We start from the raw sequence: 21,479 nt of genomic DNA on the forward strand, positions 1-21,479 counted from the left end.
GCTAAACAAAGGATTTACTAAAGTTGGTATAAATGATCAGAGAAGGTTAGTAATTCTCAAAACAACAAAGAAAGTATAATTAGACAACAACAGTAACAATAAACCTTGTGTAATCCCACAAGGTTTACACGCAGACCCGTGAGGTCTGGACAGGCTAGTATCTACGCAAACCTTATTCCTACTTTATGAAGGTAGAGATGCTATTTACGATACCCTCACCTCTGGAAAAAATGTAAAATTAGACAAAAATGAAAATAAACCTTATTCCTACTTTATGAAGGTAGAGATGCTATTTACGATACCCTAACCTCTGGAAAAAATGTAAAATTAGACAAAAATGAAAATGAAAATGAAAATGAAGATAGATACATTCACAAAAAAAAGGTTACATTACAATGACATAATTTCAATTTCCAACTGTTGTCAATAGTTGGTAGTCACACACATACATTTCTTGAGTTTGCTTTTACATTCCACATTTCAGTAGTTAGTACTTATTTTGGTCAGCAACATTGCACATAGAAGATGGTGATCTTGCTTTTGACTGTTAGCTAACTTTGCCTTCCCCTTCAGCCTGGGTAAGGCAGCCTGCCATAACAAAAGAAAATTAATTCAAAACAGGTCATCTGCACGATAAATTATATGTAAATCTCGATGATAAACATTAATAGGAAACTCAGTTAAAATGATAACTGACCTGCTACTACATGTTAAAATTCATTGATTATATAAATTCTTTTTATATGATCAGTATATGCGGGGGGGGGGGGGGGGAACTAACCCGAGCTTTAGAGAAGTATCGGAACTGTGGTCCTCTAGAGGTGGGGGACTAGTAGAGTTAAATGCATTACTGACAGACTCAGAGGATTGACGTTCCTCGTTGTATATGTTTTCTGATTCAACTGCTACTACAATTGCTGGATGTTTGCTGCTGTTGTTCGATATCTCCATTACCTTCACAAAGAGTTGGCAGTAGTTATTATCAGTAAGTATGAAGGGAAGCATTGATGCAACAATAAAAGTTAGCGTTAGTGTGACCTTCTGGTCACAGGTTCAAACTGCAGAAATAGCCTCTTGCAGAAGTTCAAGGTAAGGCTGCATGCAATGACATGACTCAATACGGTCCGGCCTTTCCCGGACCCGCGCGTGACGGGAGCTTAGTGCACCGAGCTGCTGCAAACCCTGCCACCAGTTAATAAAGAGACTTTCCAGTTGTGTTCTTACCTGCTGTTTCATTCTTTCATTCTCTTCCATTAGTTGTATGCCCTGTAGATTATACAATATCTTCAGCCTTGTGAAATATTATGAAAGTGAAAATATGATAGGCAATTTTGTAGAATGTAAATTCATTAACTACTCGAATTTTAAGCTTTGGTATATATAATACTCTTTATAATTCATATCATATCAAATCTACTTTTCAACCATCATTTTTATTTAATTTTTCACTGTCACCGATGTAATACGCAAGTCAAAGTAACATTATTTTTTAAAATTTTGCGTCCAGTCAAATAATATTATATACCTGAAAGAAAAGAGTATCGGTTGCTAACCTTTTCTTGAAGCTGATGGATCTCTTTCATTATTTTGTCACCCTAAGAAAATAAAAACAAAGCAAGTTTCATGAAGACACCATTAGCTTTAGCAATTCATGTACATAAACAAAGTGCGCGGATCCTGCCCGATTTTTATTTCCATCCCAATCAAATCTGACCTACGCATCTAAAACAATGACTAACCTTCTTCTCAATGACGCGGCTCAATCCAGCTTCAAGAGATTTCTCCAATTGTTGCAACTCCTCAACACTTAATCCTTGAAGCTCTTCTCCCCTCATTTGCCTGTTTCCATTTCATGTTAAATCTCATTTTGCATTTTTTAACCCAAAAAATTATTGATAGAACTATCTATACCTCAGTTGATGGCTTTTCTGAGAAATTTCCTTGGTTAATCTAGCGTAATCGCTGTTCTCTACCAGCTGCAAAGAATACTTTCCATCTTTAGAACAAAAGGAAGTAGAAAGTCGAAATAACTACAAATGCAAACACAAAAACTCTGAAAGTACAATGGATCAAGAAATTTACCTGCAGCTCAAGTGAAGGCTGCTCCAATTTCTGCAGATTCTTCGAGAGCAAATTATGCCTTTCAAGAATTTCTTTCATGCTTCACAGAACAAAATAAATTTTTAATATCACATCATCTCGAGATTATCAAAATGGCGACACATGATCAGTTGACTCCAAGACGAACACGCACTTTTGAAGTATATTAGCTTTCCAAAAAGGTGTAAAGTAGTGGAATAAACCTAAAGAAGAAGCATCTGCTTAGCTAGTATAACCTTTTAGCTAACATGCTGGAGGAAAGAGTAGCTTTTCAAAGAAGGTGTAAGCATTTCATCAACCGATCGAGAAGATGAAGCAGCATTGCTAATCTCAGTCAGTTGTTGGTTTGTGCCATAAACGATCATATCACCATGTTCATACTCTATAAATATTTTATCACTGCTTTGATGTTCCCGCAAAAAGATTTTGCAACATAACACAAGCAATTACAATTCATACTTCCAGATAAATATTGTAATTATTCATACCCTATCCTAGTATTCTGAATCTACTATTCAAGCTCCAAAAGTTTTGCACAGAGAGGAGTGCCCAGTTAAATACTTTTTTATCGTTTCAGTTCTCTTTCGCTCCCTTTATAGTCCTGCAAATTATCACATTTCTTTGTATGGAGCTAAAAATCCTTTCGTGTTTGGAAGGCCAGCACCAGCGTCAATAACATAATATTTATCTACCAAAATGAAATAACATTAAACTAGCTAACAGCATTAAAAATCTAATGTAGTTAAAGTCTAATACAGTGTGGCAGAAATGAAACTTTGGCACTAGGTCAACAATGGCATTCTTAAGCACTCTACTATTTTGTTTAGTACCTTCCCATCCAGCTGCAATAAAAGGGATCCAACTCCTCTCCATTTATCTTTTCTCCATTTTCCCCAAGTTCTTGTTAAGATTAAGGACACATGGCATAAGTTAGATAATGGCTAAGATTTAATTAATTAAAGTGTTAGAAACCAAAGAAGTTCTATATTTCATATCTAGAAGAGAAGATTACAAGGCCTATTTATAATACTAATTCACCTAATCTATTAGTTGACATACACCTAATTACACCTACTATACAACTCATATACATGTGCTAGCTATGATGTAGTACATGTGTATACATGTGCTACACAACTTGTATTACACCTACTATACAACTCATATACATATGCTAGCTATGATGTACTACATGTGTATACATGTGCTAGACAACTTGTATGTCAACACTCCCCCTCAAGTTGGAGCATATATATTGATCATGCCCAACTTGTTACAGATATATTCAACTCGAGCTCCATTCAAAGCTTTTGTGAAAATGTCTCCCAATTGATCTCCAGTTCTAACATGACCTGTAGAGATGAGCTTTTGTTGAATCTTTTCACGAACAAAGTGACAATCTATTTCAATGTGCTTAGTCCTTTCGTGAAATACAGGATTAGAGGAGATATGACGAGCAGCTTGATTATCACACCACAACTATGCTGGCAATGTAGTTTGGAAGCCAACTTCACTTAATAGTTGATGTACCCATACAACCTCACACACAGATTGTGCCATAGCTCTGTATTTTGCTTCCGCACTAGATCGAGATACGACATTTTGTTTCTTACTCTTCCACGAAATCAAGTTTCCACCAACAAAAACGCAATATCCTGTCATGGATTTCCTATCGGCTTTTGACCCTGCCCAATCTGCATCTGTGAAATACTCAATATTAGTGTGTTCATTATTCTTATATACTAGACCCCGTCCTGGAGATCCCTTTATATAACAAAGAATCGGCTCCAGAGCCGCCCAATGCCTGACTGTTGGGGAAGACATAAACTGACTCACAATGCTGACAGAGTATGCGATATCGGGACGAGTTACTGTATGATAGTTCAGTTTCTCAACCAATCTCCTATATTTCTCTGGATCTTCGAATAACTCACCGTCTTCTTTCACGAGTTGTGTGTTAGGAACCATTGGCATGCTGCATGGTTTAGATCCCAACTTTCCATTTTCAGCTAACAAGTCAAGAGTATATTTCCTTTGGGACAAGAAGATGCCTTTCTTGCTCCGTGTAACTTCAACTCCCAAAAAATACTTTAGTTGCCCTAAATCTTTCGTCTGAAATTGAGTGTGAAGGAAAGACTTTAGAGTTGAAATTCCTGTAATATCACTTCCAGTAATAACGATGTCATCAACATATACTACCAATAAAAGAATACCATCATCAGACTTTTTATAAAACACCGTATGATCGCAATTGCTTTTCTTCATCCCATATTCTAGAACAGCCTCACTAAATCTGCCAAACCAAGCACGGGGACTCTGTTTCAGCCCATAAAGAGATTTTCGAAGACGACATACCTTTCCACATTCCCCCTGAGCAACAAACCCAGGTGGTTGCTCCATATATACTTCTTCCTGAAGATCTCCATATAGAAAAGCATTCTTTATATCAAGCTGATGCAGAGGCCAATCATAAGTAGCTGCCATGGAAATGAATAATCGAACAGAAGCTAACTTGGCGACCGGGGAAAAAGTATCCAAATAGTCGACTCCATAGGTCTGTGCATACCCTTTTGCAACAAGGCGTGCCTTAAGGCGAGCTACTGTCCCAACTTAACAGCAAATACCCACTTGCACCCAATAGCCTTTTTGTTAGTGAGAAGATCGACCAACTCCCAAGTACCATTCTCATCTAAAGCCATCATCTCTTCTATCATTTCATCATGCCAACCTGGGTGGGACAATGCTTCACGAAACAGTTTTAGGTATCCTAGCAGAATCTAATGATGCAATAAACGAGCTAGAAGAAGTAGACAAATGGTCATAAGACACAAAAGAAGAAATATGATAAGTACATTGTCGTGTACCTTTGCGAATGGCAATAGGAAGATCCAAACTAGGATCTGAAACACAGGAGGTTGGATCTACCGACGAAGCAGAAGTGGGTAAAGGATCGGGTTCTGAGGTTTGTTGTCGCCTGGTATACACACGAAGAACAGGTGGCTGCTCGGATGGTCGATCGAGGGAAACGGGTGACTGAGGAAGAGGTGTTGGAGAACTAACTGGATGTGTGACAGTGTAGACCAAAGTATCATCTTCTTCCTCAGGACTGTTATAAACATATGAAGAAAAGAACGGATAATTTTCATGGAATGTGACATCGGCAGACACTAAGTACCTTTTGAGATCTGGAGAATAACACCGATAACCTTTCTGAAGATGTGAGTACCCTAAGAACACACACTTAAGGGCCTTTGGATCTAATTTAGTTACTTGTGGACGAACATCACGAACAAAACAAGTACAACCAAATATTTTGGGTTCAATAGGAAATAATGGCTTAGAGGAAAAACGAATGTTGTAAGGAATATTACCATTAAGTACAGAAGATGACATACGATTTATTAAAAAACAAGCTGTAGAGACGGCATCAGCCCAAAAACATTTTGGCACTTTCATTTGAAAGAGGAGTGCTCGGCCTACTTCAAGAAGATGTCTATTTTTTCGTTCCGCAACCCCATTTTGAGAAGGGGTGTCAACACAAGAAGATTGATGTAGAATACCATTTGTAGCCATATAATCTTTAAACAAATCCGAAAAATATTCTTTTGCATTGTCACTCCTTAAATTACGAACGGAAACATTAAAATGAGTTTTTATTTCAGCACAAAAAGCACAAAAAATTGAAAACAACTCCGAACGATTTTTCATTAAATATAACCAAGTAACACGAGAATGATCATCCACAAAGGTAACAAAATATCTAAAACCAGTTTTAGAGATAATAGGACATGGACCCCAAACATCGGTGTGAACTAACTCAAAAGGTAAGTCGACCCGTTTATTGACTCTAGAAACTTTAGGAAGGCGATGGTGTTTAGCAAACTGACATGACTCACAATCTGAAGAGGAAATACTCTGAAACTGAGGATATAACTTCTTCAAACTAGACAAGGATGGATGACCCAATCGGCAGTGTACATCAAAGGGAGACAACACAGTTGAACAAGAAATGGATTTCGGCACCTGTGATTCAAGAACATAGAGACCCCAGACTCAGAACCTTTACCAATAATCTGCTTCGTCGTAAGATCCTGAAAAAGACAATAATTGGGAAAAAATGAGACACAACAATTTAAAGTACGAGTAAGTTTACTGACAGATATTAGATTGAAAGAAAAATCAGGCAAATTTAAGACGGAACTAAGGGAAAGAGAAGATATTGGGTTAACAGTGCCAGACCCTAAAATATATGAGGTAGACCCATTGGCTAAAGTAACTGTGGAACATTGGGTATGTGACTGAAAAGTGGAAAAGAGTTTAGAGTTACATGTCATATGATCTGTAGCACCAGAATCAATGACCCATTTGGATGTCGAAGAGAGGAGACACTTAGTGGTTTTACCTGACTCGGGGATAGTATTGATAGGAGGAGATGATGACTGAGATGGTGAAATAGTCTCGGAAGTGGCGATGTTGGCATACTGAGATCTTTTGTTCTTATTCTGAAGCTTCACATAATAACGTATGGTATGACCGAGCTCATGACAATAAAAACATTCAACTTCCCCTTGTTTTAAGTCTCGACTATCGCTACTCCGATTGCGATTACTATGACTCCTATTCTTTTGGACGCGGCTAAGCAGAGCACCACTATCGATTGTGGCTGTCGGACCTGGATGAGACTTTTCAGTACGCAACACTCTTGTAAAGGCCTCTTTCAAGGAAGAGATAGCAGTCCCAGATAAAATCTGCGATTTGGCCCCTTCAAATTTGGGAGAAAGACCAGAAAGGAAACTCATGACCGCCAGCCTGTTGTACCTTCACATCTGGACTAAACGGCAATATAACATTAAGCTCATCATACACCTTCTTAAACTCTGAGAAGTAAGTGGTGAGAGAGCGATCTTGCATGGATGGATGGTAAAATGTCTGGCACACATCATACATGCGAGACAAGTTTCCTTTGCCAGAGTACAAAAAATCTAAATAATCCATTAGATCCTTCACATAATCACAATGAGAAACTAGATCATTTACCTCACTGTGCATCGAATTCTTGATTTGGAGAAACAATTTTGCATCCTCCTTTAACCAGACTGATTTAGTCTCATCCTTGGGTGGATCATCAACCAAGTGGTTCTCTTTGTCGATGCTCCGCAAATAGAGACGGATCGTCTTACTCCAATCCATGTAATTGGAACCCATGAACTTATTCTCCGTAATTTTGGACATAACCGGAATGACATCAACAGTAGGTTTCGTTTTAGTCATCTTGCACCCGAATAATAGCAGAATCAAATAGTAAAGAACAGTGCAGTGAAATTTGAATAGTGCAGTGAACAGTGATATTTGAACAGTACAGTGAACAGTGAATAGTAATATTTGAACAGTGAACAGTGCCGGAACAGTGATCTTGGAAAATGAAAGTTGTCAGGAAAAAAAAATTCTGACAGTACCACTTTGGTCGGAATAGTGAGTAGAAAAATCTGTAAAGAAGCAGTCGGGGCAAAAAATGGCCGAAAATAGTAAAATAGAATCAAAGCAGCGAAAGACTGTTCTGAATAAAAATAATTCGAACGAGGAAAAAAAATTTCCAACAACAAACTGATGAAAAAACTTCAATGCTCTAATACCATGTTAGAAATCAAAGAAGTTCTATATTTCATATCTAGAAGAGAAGATTACAAGGCCTATTTATAATACTAATTCACTTAATCTATTAGTTGTCATACACCTAATTACACCTACTATACAACTCATATACATGTGCTAGCTATGATGTAGTACATGTGTATACATGTGCTACACAACTTGTATTACACCTACTATACAGCTCATATACATGTGCTAGCTATGATGTAGTACATGTGTATACATGTGTTAGACAACTTGTATGTCAACATAAAGCAAAATCCTAACCATGGTTTAAATAATTAATAACTTGTTCATAAATATATTAAAAAATTCTCTCTCTTGTAGAAATTGTTCAGTGTATCTTTTTGTTGGAATCAAATTTAAAACTTTTTTCACTTGAAGTGGGGCTTCATTGTTACAGAATTGTAATTGCTTCTAACAATTTTTTCATATTTCATACACAATTCAGTGTGTATGGAATTACAGGATGCCCTTTTTTTTGGTTCTGTGGAGTCCAAGTAAAAAATAGATGTCAAATTGCTTCATCTAGAATTTTATTACTACTTGAAGAAGTTGTTCAGTGTAATTTTTTTTGGTTGGAATCAAAGTTAAAAATCTCTTTTTAGACGATGTAATAATGCTAATAGGGATTTTGTCTTGTCGGAGTAGGAAATGAGTTAAAATATAATATAAGAGGTATAATAGTTCATATTCAAAAGGAAATGGAATGAATTGTAGATACGTTATAATGATTGTTTTTACTTGGACTCATGAAAGACAAAAATTACTTTGATTCCAACAAAAAAATATTCTGAACAATTTCTACAAGAGAGATAATTTTTAATATATTTATGGACAAATTATTAATTATTTAAACCATGATTAGAATTTGCTTTAATTAATTAAATCTTAGCCATTAATTCTAACTTATGTCACGTGTCCGTAATCTAAACAAGAACTTGGAGAAAATGGAGAAACGAGAATGGAGAGGAGTTGGATCCCAATAACGGTGAACTGCATATCAAAGTTGCAAGCACATAGGACATTTTTCGAAGTGTTTCCTTTGCAATTACGATATGCTTGTTGCTTGTTTCTTGAGTGTTCCATCAATTTCACCAACACAATCTTACCAAATAGAGAATCCATTAAATAGAATTACTAGATGTTTATAAGAGGTGGCTGACTAACCTTCAAGTGAAACCAAGACCACAAAAAATAATCATGAACATGTTTGGATTTTACCTTAAAGTAAGGTCAAATGCAGTTATTATGTCGAATATTAGGATGTATGACAGTCATATTCTTTTGGGCAGATAACTATTGATGTCATCCGACTAATTGCCTTAGCGGTTGTTCTAACGTTTTGATTAATTATCTCGAGTTTGAAAATATCACTTGCCAAGCGCTAACTATCATTACGTACAACAACAATCAAGAAAATAGTCACATACTCCTTAATTGAAACATGCGTGGTTTGGATATGGTATAACCAAAAGAGGGGGTCGTTTCATAAAATCCAAACCGAACATCAATCCACGCGTGTTCCAATTGAGAAGTTTGTGACTATTTTTCCGGCTACTGTTACACGTAAAATAGTTAGCACTAAACAAGTGAATGTTTGAATATTTTCAACATTCACTAGAGACAATTAAACAGTACGTTAAACATTCGCTAAGACAATACGTCAGATGACAACAATAGTTATGTCCAAATAATATGACATCCATCCAAATATTCGACACAGTAACTGTTTTTGGCCTTACGTTAAGGTACAATTTAAAATTGTTTCGTGATTATTTTTTATGGCCTCAGTTTCACATTGAGGTTAGTTAGCCACCTCCTTTAAACTCCTAGTATTTCGTTCTTGCAAAAACTTATTTTATCAGATAAATTCTCCACTTGGCGTTGGAAGGATTGTATATGTGCAATTTATGAAACATATCTACAAGCGGACCCAACAAACAAGCAACATGCATATCGTAACCGTAAAGTGAACATTTTGTTAAATGTCCTAGGTGCATGCGATTTTGATATGCAGTTCACCTTTATCGCAACTTGGTGGGAAGGTACTACATATGACAATAAAGTACCGGAAAGTATGATTGCTGACCCAACGGCAAAATTTTTTTCTCTACTACATGGCATAAAACTTTAAATACATTAGATTATTAATGTTGTTAGCTAGTTTGATGAATTACATTTATTTCATTCTGGTAGATAAATATTACCTGTTCTTTAAAGCACGAAAGAGTTTTAGCTCCATAGAAAGAACCGCAGGACCTTTTGCATGACTACAAGAGTGAAAGAGACTTCGAAATAGTAAATAACTATTTAACTATATGCACTTTTCTGTACTATGTTGCTCGGACTCTTCGAAAATATTGTCGGGTGCGCGTTGGATCCTCCAAAAATAGTGTATTTTTGGAGGATCCGATACGGGTGCGGCATAATTTTGGAGAGTCCGTGTTGCGGAAGCCAAATGTATATAGTGTGAATAAGTCACAACTACTATACCAAAAATTATGACAGCCACCAAATAATAAATAAGACAATAAAACAACAATAAAGGAAACACCAGAATTTACGAGGTTCGGCTAATTTTGCCTACTCCTCGGACACAACCAATATTTTATTCCACTCCAAAAATACAAGTGAAATAATACTAAAGAGAGAAGATACAAATGCCTTAAACAGATGAGAAGGCAAATGAGAGGTGTGTCTCAATCCTAAACATTAGGCCTTCTTTTATAGGGGAAAAATCCCCTCCAAACTTAACTCCCAACCAATGTGGGACTTTGGCATTTTGCCAAACTTCAACAAATCTCCACCTTGGCAAAATTCCACATTTTCAATTCTCTCTCAATAACAAATTTTGGTTGTGTCTTCATCTTCAATCTTCAGTGTTCAACAATGTTGATCAAATCCAAACAATGTTGAAACTTGACCGCAGTCACCACCTTTGTCAGCATATCAGCAGGATTCTCTGTAGTATGAATTTTCTTCACCGTGACTCCACCTTCTTCTATGATTTCTCGTACGAAATGATACCGAACATCAATGTGCTTCGTCCTTGCATGATAAACTTGGTTCTTCGCTAATTGAATAGCACTTTGACTATCACAAAAAATTGTGATACCTTTTTGTTCAACACCAAGCTCCTTTAGCAATCCTTGAAGCCAAATTGCCTCTTTCACAGCATCTGTAATAGCCATGTACTCTGCCTCTGTTGTAGACAAAGCAACTGTTGACTGCAAAGTAGACTTCCAACTAACTGGTGCCTTTGCAAAAGTAAACACATAACCAGTAGTTGATCTTCGTTTGTCCATATCACCCGCAAAATCTGAGTCACAATATCCAACTACAGACTGATTGTCTTCCTGCTCAAAAACTAACCCGACATCTACAGTATTATGAATATACCGTAGAATCCACTTCACAGCTTGCCAATGCTCCTTCCCTGGATTGTGCATATATCTGCTAATAACTCCAACAGCTTGTGAAATGTCAGGCCTTGTGCAAACCATTGCATACATCAAGCTACCAACAACATTTGCGTATGGTACCTTTGACATATACTCTCGTTCAGCTTCATCCATTGGCGACATAGTAGTACTTAGCTTAAAATGGGAAGCAAGTGGAGTACTAACTGGCTTAGTCTTGTCATCTATGCCAAAACGTTGAAGTACTCTCTTCAAATATTCCTTTTGAGATAAACAGAGTTTCTTTGAACGTCTATCTCTAATTATCTCCATGCCAAGAATTTTCTTTGCCTCACCCAAATCCTTCATCTCGAACTCCTTCTTCAGTTGAATCTTCAACTTATCAATTTCTTCCAAATTCTTGGAAGCTATCAACATATCATCAACATATAGGAGAAGATATACAAAGGAACCATCTTTAAGCTTGTGCAAATACACACAATGATCGTATTTGCTTCTCTTGTACCCTTGCCGCAACATAAACTCGTCAAATCGCTTGTACCATTGTCTAGAAGATTGTTTCAATCCGTACAACGATTTTTCAAGTTTGCACACCATATTTTCTTTTCCAGCAACTTTGAATCCTTCTGGCTGAGTCATGTAGATTTCCTCCTCCAAGTTTCCATGTAAAAACGCAGTTTTTACATCCATCTGAACTAGTTCCAAATCCAATTGTGCTACCAAAGCCAACATAATTCTAATGGAGGAATGTTTTACAACTGGAGAAAACACTTCATTGTAATCAATTCCCTCCTTTTGAGCATATCCTTTGGCCACCAATCTTGCTTTGTAGCGAACATCTAATTGGTTAGGAAATCCTTCTTTCTTTGCAAATACCCATTTGCACCCAATTGCTTTCTTTCCCTTCGGGAGATTGGCCAATCTCCATGTATGATTCTGATGAAGGGACTGTATTTCATCATTCATGGCAATCCTCCACTTATCTTCTTCTGAACTTTGGACAGCGTCTTTATAAGTAGTAGGAACATCATCAGCTACAATTGAGGTTGCACAAGCAACCGTCTCTATGAGACGAACATGTTTCGTTATTGTTCTTTTTGGCCTGCTGGTTGCTATTGATTCAAGTTGTTGTTGAGATTCCTGAGTTGGAATCTCCTCTACTGGCTCTCCTTCCAGAGGGTAATCTTCATTTGTTTCCTCCTCTGCTTCTTGTGTAGGAAAAATAAATTTTCCCTCAAACTCCACCTGCTTAGAAGCACCTTCATTTTGTTTGGTATCTTCTGTTACCTTATTTACCATAGCAAATTCATCAAAGGTAACATCTCTGCTGAATATTACTTTCTTTGTCATAGGACACCATAAGCGATATCCTTTGACTCCAGAAGTAATTCCCATAAAAATAGTCTTCTTTGCCCTTGGATCCAATTTTGACTCCGTCACATGATAATATGCAGTTGAGCCAAACACGTGCAAAGAGTTATAATCTACAGCAGGTTTTCCGTACCATTTTTCAAATGGTGTTTTGCCATCAATAGCAGCAGATGGTAGACGATTAATGAGGTGGCATGCATATGTAATTGCCTCAGCCCAAAATTCTTTGCCCAAGCCAGCATTGGACAACATACACCGTACCTTCTCCAGCAAGGTCCGGTTCATACGTTCTGCTACTCCATTCTGTTGTGGTGTATGTCTAACAGTGAAGTGTCGGATGATGCCATCATTTTCACAGACCTTATTGAAATGATCATTTTTGTATTCACCTCCATTGTCTGTGCGAATACACTTGATTCTCCTGCCTGTCTGATTCTCCACCATCGTCTTCCATTTGAGAAAAATTCCCAACACTTCATCTTTGCTCTTCATTGTATACACCCATACTCTTCGGGAAAAATCATCAACAAAGGTTACAAAATAGTGCTTCCCACCCAATGAAGGTGTTTTGGAAGGACCCCAAACATCAGAGTGTACATAATCCAAAATGCCTTTAGTATTATGGATCGCTGTACCAAATTTAACCCTTGTCTGTTTCCCTTTAACACAATGCTCACAAAACTCCAAGTTGCAAGCCTTTACTCCTTTTAACAATCCTTGATCTGATAGAGTTTTCAAGGATTTTCCTCCAGCATGTCCCAAGCGCATGTGCCATAGCTTGGTTGCTTCTGCCTCTTTGTCGTCACTGGATGTTACTGTCGCTGTCCCAATAACTGTACTGCCACGATAGCGGTACATATTATTATTCTTCCGATTAGCCTTCATTACCACTAGTGCACCAGAGCATACTCTCATCACTCCATTTTCTGCAATGATTTTGAACCCTTTTGATTCTAGGGCTCCCACAGAGATGAGATTCTTCTTCAAATCCGGTACATATCGAACATCTATCAATGTTCTGATCATTCCATCATGGTTCCTTAATCGTATTGAACCAATGTCATATGAGGTAAGAGGGCTGTTATCCGCTGTGTGGATGACTCCATATTCTCCTTCTTGAAATTCCACGAACCAGTCCCTGTTGGGACACATATGATAGCTACAAGCCGAGTCCATCAACCATATGTCTGATGATGTTGATGACTCTGTTGTAACTAATGAGAAGTCTGAATCATCACAATCAGCTACATTTGAATCCATAATAGCCTTTCCATTGTTATGTTTGGCCTTATTCTTCAACTTCGGACAGTCTTTCTTCCAGTGCCCTTTTTCTCGACAAAAGGCACATTCATCTTTGCTGGGTCTGGATCTTGACTTGGATCTTCCCTTCTTTGTCCTCGTTTGATTTTGAGGACGACCCCTCACAAACAGTGCTTCTCCTTCTCCGCCCTTCTGTTTTTCTCGCTTTCTTTGTTCATAGCTGTACAAAGCTGAACAAACTTCTCTGAGAGAAATTTCGTCATTTCCATGGAGTAGAGTAGTTTCAAGGTGCTCGTACTCATCAGGAAGTGACGCCAACAACATTAAGGCCAAGTCACCATCATCATAAGTTGTATCCATATTTTGCAAATCTGTGACCAACTTATTGAAACTGGTGATATGTTCATTCATCGTGGTACCAGGAACATAGGTGAAGTGAAACAGTCTCTTCTTCATGTACAATTTATTTTGACTGTTTTTCTTCAAAAATTTATCCTCCAGTGCTTTCCATAATTTACTTGCAGAAGTTTCCTTTGTGTATGGATATTTCTGCTCTCTAGCAAGGTAGGATCGAATGGTACCGCAAGCAACACGGTTGATAATTCTCCAATCTTCTTCTCCAATAACATCTGGTTTCTTTTCTTCAATGGCCAGATCTAGCCCTTGTTGAAAAAGGACATCTAGAACCTCGCCTTGCCACATCCCAAAATGTCCGGACCCGTCAAAAATTTCTACCGCAAATTTCGCATTTGACACAATTCTTGTCATAAGCGAAGATGCCAATGATGACGTATTGTTGACACTTGATGTAGATTCTTCTTGTTTATTGTCCCCCATATTTGACACAAATATTATTTAATAGCTGACGACACAAATCAAGATTATTTCCTTTCTGATGTAGAAGATCAGACTAAGCTGCAACTACAGAGCATACTCAGACAGAACCTTGACTCAGTTACCAAGATAAATCTTTTCTGATGTGGAAGATCAGACTATGCTGCAACCACAGAGCATACTTAGACAGTACCTTGGCTCTGATACCAATTGTTGCGGAAGCCAAATGTATATAGTGTGAATAAGTCACAACTACTATACCAAAAATTATGACAACCACCAAATAATAAATAAGACAATAAAACAACAATAAAGGAAACACCAGAATTTACGAGGTTCGGCTAATTTTGCCTACTCCTCGGACACAACCAATATTTTATTCCACTCCAAAAATACAAGTGAAATAATACTAAAGAGAGAAGATACAAATGCCTTAAACAGATGAGAAGGCAAATGAGAGGTGTGTCTCAATCCTAAACATTAGGCCTTCTTTTATAGGGGAAAAATCCCCTCCAAACTTAACTCCCAACCAATGTGGGACTTTGGCATTTTGCCAAACTTCAACAGTCCGCACAACATAGCTTCTGTATGCAATATGATTGAAAGAACTTTTGGAGCATTAAAAAGTACACTGAGAATGCTACGGTAAGCCATGATTAATTATGATGTAGAAGAATTGGTGTGAATCGATTCTACATTGAAGAAAGAATCGAATATTCATTGATCAAACCATTCACTCCATAGTCTGATAGATCTTTTGAAGAACTGATTAATCGGACGAGAATAAAGATAGAGTCCCGTTCTACATGTCAATACCGGCAACAATGAAATTTATCGTAAGAGGAAAATCCGTCGACTTTAAAAATCGTGAGGGTTCAAGTCCCTCTATCCCCAAAAAGACTATTTCACTCCCCAACTATTTATCCGACCCCCTTTCCTTAGCGGTTCCAAATTCCTTATCTTTCTCATTCACTCTATTCTTTTAGAAATGGATTTGAGCGTAAATGGCTTTCTCTTATCACAAGTCTTGTGATATATATGATACACATAGAAATGAACGTCTTTGAGCAAGGAATCCCTAGTTGAATGATTCCCTATCAATATCATTACTCATACTGAAACTTACAAAGTCATCTTTTTGAAGATCGAAGAAATTCCCCGGCTTTGAGAAAATTTTTAATCTACTTTTGTCCTTGTAATTGACATAGACCCCAGTTCTCTAATAAAATGAGGATACTACATTGGGAATAGCCGGGATAGCTCAGTTGGTAGAGCAGAGGACTGAAAATCCTCGTGTCACCAGTTCAAATCTGGTTCCTGGCACATGATTAATTTGTATGGGTCTCTCTTCCCTCGAATTAATTTCTAATTAATTGATATGAATCAACATACATATTCTTTTAGAGTCTAGATTAGAATAGTAGCTTTATCCAGTTTGGCGAGATATACCCCGTCTATGTTCTAGATGGGTAAAGTTTCTTAGATAAAGTATCTAAAAGAATTGGATTCTATCTCCTCTTTTTTTTCTCCTCTTGTTCAACCGAATTTGAATACGTAATACATATTCGAAAGGTTCAATTGATTAATTGTTGAAAGGCTCAAAAGTTGAATCCGAATCTAGGGGGATTGAAATAGACAAGATTCAGCTCAGATCCAAACATCAACAGTTCTTAATCTTAATATCGGGTAAAGTATATTTTAGTCATTTTATTATAAGACAACGTATGTCAAATTTAATTTTTTTTAGAAATTATCGTCAATTAGATAACTAGGTTCATACACCCCATGACTTCATAAGTGGTTACCACTATCATCTTTTAAATAATTTAAAGATTATTCATAAGAACTGTTATGCAGTGAGTAATTATGTTTAAATTTTATACGGTGAATAATAAGCAGAGATTTTTTATTTTGTTACCTTTAGGAGTATCTTTGCTTTGGAAACTCATGTCCACATATTACAAATATTTGCTCGGTATAAAATAATATACAGTACACATTTTCTAAATAATAATAATAGTGGATGCCACTGGAAGCTAAGTGTAACTATCGTACCCCGCCGTGCTATAAAATGCATCACACCAAGGAACTTACAAGGCAAAAACACAAAGAAAAATTTACTATCTCATTCTGAGCTTAATCAGTATATGAGATAAGCTCAAACAAAACTTATTTACATACTAAACTTGTTTGAGTATACTTTATTCACAATATATATGTAAAGCAATAGCTAGCTTTGTAAACACACACACACACACATACCTGGAGCTAGAATAGTCAAAGAGTTTTCCAGTAGTAGAGAAAATGATGAGAGCAACATCAGCATCACATAGAACTGAAAGTTCTTCAGCTTTCTTGAAAAGCCCTCTTCTTCTCTTTGAAAAAGTGACTTGCCTTGCTGTAGCATTATCAATTTTCTTGATCTGAATTTTCTCTTTAACCATTTTGAATATATATACTCCTCAATATTTTCAAGAATTACCCACTTCACAGAATAAACCAAAATATAAAGAGATGGATGTGTAAGAAAATGGGGTTGACCTAATTTCTGTTGAGTGGTGCGCAAGGCTTTCTATTTTGGAGATTATGTTGGGGAACAATCTTTGCAAAAAGCTAGTGAGATTTTTACCAAAATTAGAGGGGGAAAAGAGAACAAAAACCCTAAAGAGAAAGTGTATGTGGGGGAAGGGGAGCTTTGGAAATAGCAAAAACAATCCTTATTTGGCCATTGATTTTGGTTTTAAAGATCCAGGAAAATGGGAGAGAAGAGACTTGTCTTTGTATGAAACACACAATTACATGGTGGGTATAACAGAATAATAAAAGGAGAAAAAAGAGAGTGATAGGCTGAAAAAGAAATTACTTTTTCCTGTTTGGGTTCACTTAATGGTTTGGCTTTGTGCGTGTTCCGTACCTTGGATCGATCCTGATTAATTCAAATTCGTTCCGTGTAAGTTCATTAGAGGGGATCACTTTTATTTAAAAACAATTCATATCGAAAGCTTGAATTCGAATATTTAATTAAGGATAGATGGATCTTATTATTGTGATATAAAGTAGCATGTGTATTAGTCACATGTCTTTCTGTTACATAACAGTTGTTAGTGAGCTGTCCAATAGTTAGTTGCTTAACTTAAATTAGTTGGCTAGTTAGGTGTATAAATGTACCGACTTTTATCTTCAATAGAACAGTGATTTCATTTCTTCTTAAGCTAACTCTCTCTCTCTCTCTCAAACTTCCGCCATTGTTACCCCTCCAAATCTCTTGTATTATAGCATGGTATTAGAACGGGAGATACTGGAATCTCACGCTGTGACACTCTCAAACTGATTGCTGGCTTAAATCTCTCAATTTCGTTTGATCAATTACTGTTATTGATACGATAGTGGGAGAGAACACAATTGACCACACACATCCCCTGTTTTTGGGTCCTTTAGACACTCCAAGCTCTGTATTGATTCCAGTAAAGCTCACGGAATCGAAAAATTATGGGTTATGGAGTAAGTCGATAAGGATTGTATTTTTGGGGAAGAGAAAGCTAGGGTTGTGACCGACACATGCAAAAATAAATCCTACAAGACAACTGATTTACAGGAGTAGTGGGAGACGTGTAATGCTATTGTTTTGTCATGGATCATAAACAATGTATGTGAGGAGCTTCTTGGTGGCATTATATATACATCATGTACTCATCTTGTTTGGTAAGATCTATGGGAGAGATTCGATAAGGTCAATCGAGTAAGAATTTTTCAATTGCATCGTGAAATTTCAACCCTCTCACACGAACTAGCTCAATTTCAATCTATTTAACAAAATTAAAGGAACTTTGGAATAGGTATGATGTGTTATTCCCTTTCTCTAATTGAGGATGCCCTAAGTCTAAGGAAAATATGGAACAACTACATCAACAAGGAGTTATGCAATTCCTCAGCGTTTTGAATGAGTCCTATGGTCAAGCGAGAAGACAAATTCTCATGAAGACAACTGCACTTACGCTAAATCAGGCTTATGCAATGATTGTACATGATGAAATTCAACAGAGTGTGGGTGCTAATGTTATGACTGCCAGAGGTGATCCTTACTTGGCTATGCAAGCAACAAGCATGAGACAAGGATTTCGAGGAAAAAGGCAATTTCTGCAATGCGAGCACTGACGGATGAAAGGTCACACCAAGGAGAATTATTACAAAATCATTGACTATCTATCAGATTTTGTTCCAAAGAAGAAGTAAGGTACAGGGAACTTTGACAACTGGAGAAATTCTGGTAATGGGAATCAAAATCATAGTGGAGGAAGGTCGGATAATTGGAAGAGAGAACCCCTTGCATCTGTGAACCAAGCAGATGTTAGATAATGCTCTCAAGTAGATGGACATGGACAGACAACAACTGAGAACAAGGGATACTACTTCATTGATGCACAGTACAATCAAATTCTAAATTTACTAAACAAAGATTCTGGTGACCACCGGGCTAACATGGAAGGTAATGTTACTTGCTTAATGTCTAATTCCAACCAGAAGGAAGAGGATTGGATTGTTGACTCAGGAGAAACTCATCATATTGCCTCTAAATTAGATCTGTTAACTAACACTAGAGCTACAGACAAATCTAACAATGATAGATTACATCTACCTACATGGGGAATGGCTGATATTACACATACTGGTAGTGTACGTTGCTAGATAAAGAAATAGTGAAAATGTCCTTTATATACCTGATTTTAGGTTTAACCTATTATTAGTCTCAAAGCTCACAAGAGCACTATTTTACAATTTCAACTTCTTTCCTGATTTTTATGTATTTTAGGACCTCTGCAATGGCAGGGTGAATGAGATTGGTAAAGAGATAAGTGGATTATATGTGCTGAGAGATGGAAGATTAACTAACAAGCTAAAGGCCATTTGTGCAATGAGCAGATTGTGTGGAGGAACTAGCAGCCTATGACACATGAGACCGGGACATCCTTCACTATCAACTATGAAGAATATAAAGGAGTTACATAGCTATGTTAGTAGTATAGCAGGGAGTAATTGCTTTGTTTGCCACTTAGCAAAACAGACTAGGTTAAAATTCCCACTTTGTTATTCTAGAGCTAATGGATTGTTTCATCTTGTATACATGGATCTTTGGGGCCCATATAAAGTTCCTACATTTGAAAACAAGCATTACTTCCTAACTATTGTGGATGATACATATGGTTACATTTTTTGCAACTGAAGTCTGAAGTAATAGTAGCAATAAAATAGTTTCTCATATGGTTCAAAATTAATTTGGAGTCATGGTTAAAGTACTGAGATCATATAATGGGACTGAATTCTTTAATTCACAATGTGCAGTTTTGTTGAGTAATCTTGGCATCATTCATCAGAGAAGTTGTCCCTATACTCCTTAACAGGATAGCATAGTAGAAAGGAAACATAGGCATATTCTTGATACTTCTAGGGCCTTGAAATTTCACGGGTCCATTCCTATGAAGTATTGGGGCATGTGTGTGAAAGTTGTAGTGTATTTTATTAATAGGTTACCATCCAGCATTCTATGGGGCAAGGTACCTTTTGAGTTATTACATTATAGGAAGGTTTGTCTTCTTCATTTAAGGGTTCTAGGTTGTCTGTGTTATGCAACAACTCTGCTCAAGGGAGACAAATCTGCTGAGAGAGCCAAAGCAGCAGTTTTGATGAGATACTCTGAAACATAGAAGGGATATATACTTCTGGATTTACAAACTACACACTTTCTTACTAGCAGAGATGTTGTTTTCTAGGAGTCTGAGTTTATTTTTGCCAAAGGAAGCACTAATACGAGCAAAGAATCTGAATTGCTTATGTCTTCTCCTTTACATATGAAGATACCAGATTACAGTGGTACTCCTTGTGGGTCAAACTTACCAGAAACAATAGTAGGTGTAGATTACATAGATGCTAAAGATGATATACAACATGAAGTTGAGGGGACAAGTTCTGATGCAGTAGGTTTTCAGGATGCAGAAGCTCAAAGTCCTAATGCAGAATTCCAGGATGTAGAGGCTCAGAATGAGTTGCATAATGAAATGCAGCAATCACTTGAAGAAGAAAATGAAAATGTACCACCATACACTGTGAGCACATGATTTTTGTTTTATGCAACAATCACTCCAAAAGAAAACAAAATAATAGCAATTGGTCTTGCTGTACAATTTTTGAATTTTTACGTGGCGTTTCGTTAATTATTTGTGATTTTGTCCATTTTTATTTTTTTTTATAAAACAAAATACAAAAAAAAATGTGTGTGTGTCGTGTGTATTTGAACCGTAATTGATTTTAAAAGCAAAATCGTAAAATATATGTGTCTTTTATTCTATTTTTTGTTTGCATTTAATGATTTTATTTTTAATTAAATGTCAATGTGAGTGATAATTGTTGTTTTGAGTATTTATTAATATTGGTATGATTTTGTTTTTAAGAATTTTTATTTAATTATAAGAAGAAAAACATTAGATTTGGGCCAAGATTTTAAATAAAATCAGGCCCAAACCAATGCAAATGACCCACTCCAACCAGGCCTTCTGTAAGATGCCCCAAACGACGCCGTATAGGCATCATTTCTTCGAGCCGTTGATTGGTTCAAAGGAACGGCCCAGATCAGGCCAATCCTTTACCCAAACGACGCCGTATAAGGCCGTCTAATCTCAGCCGTTCAAGCCGGGCTGATCTAACAGCCCTCGTCCGGTCTCCTTTACCCGTTATCAGATCCGACCCAATGAAACCCGGCCTGATCCACCCCAGTATGAAAGCAAACGACACCGTTTCTTTTAATGGAAAGATCACAGCCGTTGATCAGTGGCAATCCAACGGCCA

General features: G+C 37.0%; 1 protein-coding gene and 1 non-coding gene across 2 annotated transcripts; one reads left to right on the forward strand and one right to left on the reverse strand.

Moving 5' to 3' along the window:
* Nucleotides 1-344: 344 nt before the first annotated feature.
* LOC104220474 (MADS-box protein JOINTLESS-like) lies at nucleotides 345-17,327 on the reverse strand. The gene is made up of 8 exons (XM_070171748.1): nucleotides 16,902-17,327; nucleotides 2,083-2,161; nucleotides 1,912-1,976; nucleotides 1,740-1,839; nucleotides 1,554-1,595; nucleotides 1,225-1,266; nucleotides 782-954; nucleotides 345-588 (listed from the first exon to the last, which is right to left on the reverse strand). The coding sequence occupies exons 1-8, from the start codon at nucleotides 17,081-17,083 to the stop codon at nucleotides 570-572; spliced, it is 702 nt and encodes a 233-aa protein (XP_070027849.1). The 5' UTR covers nucleotides 17,084-17,327; the 3' UTR covers nucleotides 345-569.
* Nucleotides 15,890-15,962, forward strand: TRNAF-GAA (transfer RNA phenylalanine (anticodon GAA)). The gene has a single exon. It is a non-coding gene; the product is annotated as a tRNA-Phe (tRNA).
* Nucleotides 17,328-21,479: the final 4,152 nt, after the last annotated feature.

Source organism: Nicotiana sylvestris, chromosome 4 (assembly GCF_000393655.2).
Source record: "Nicotiana sylvestris chromosome 4, ASM39365v2, whole genome shotgun sequence".
Taxonomy (NCBI): domain Eukaryota; kingdom Viridiplantae; phylum Streptophyta; class Magnoliopsida; order Solanales; family Solanaceae; genus Nicotiana; species Nicotiana sylvestris.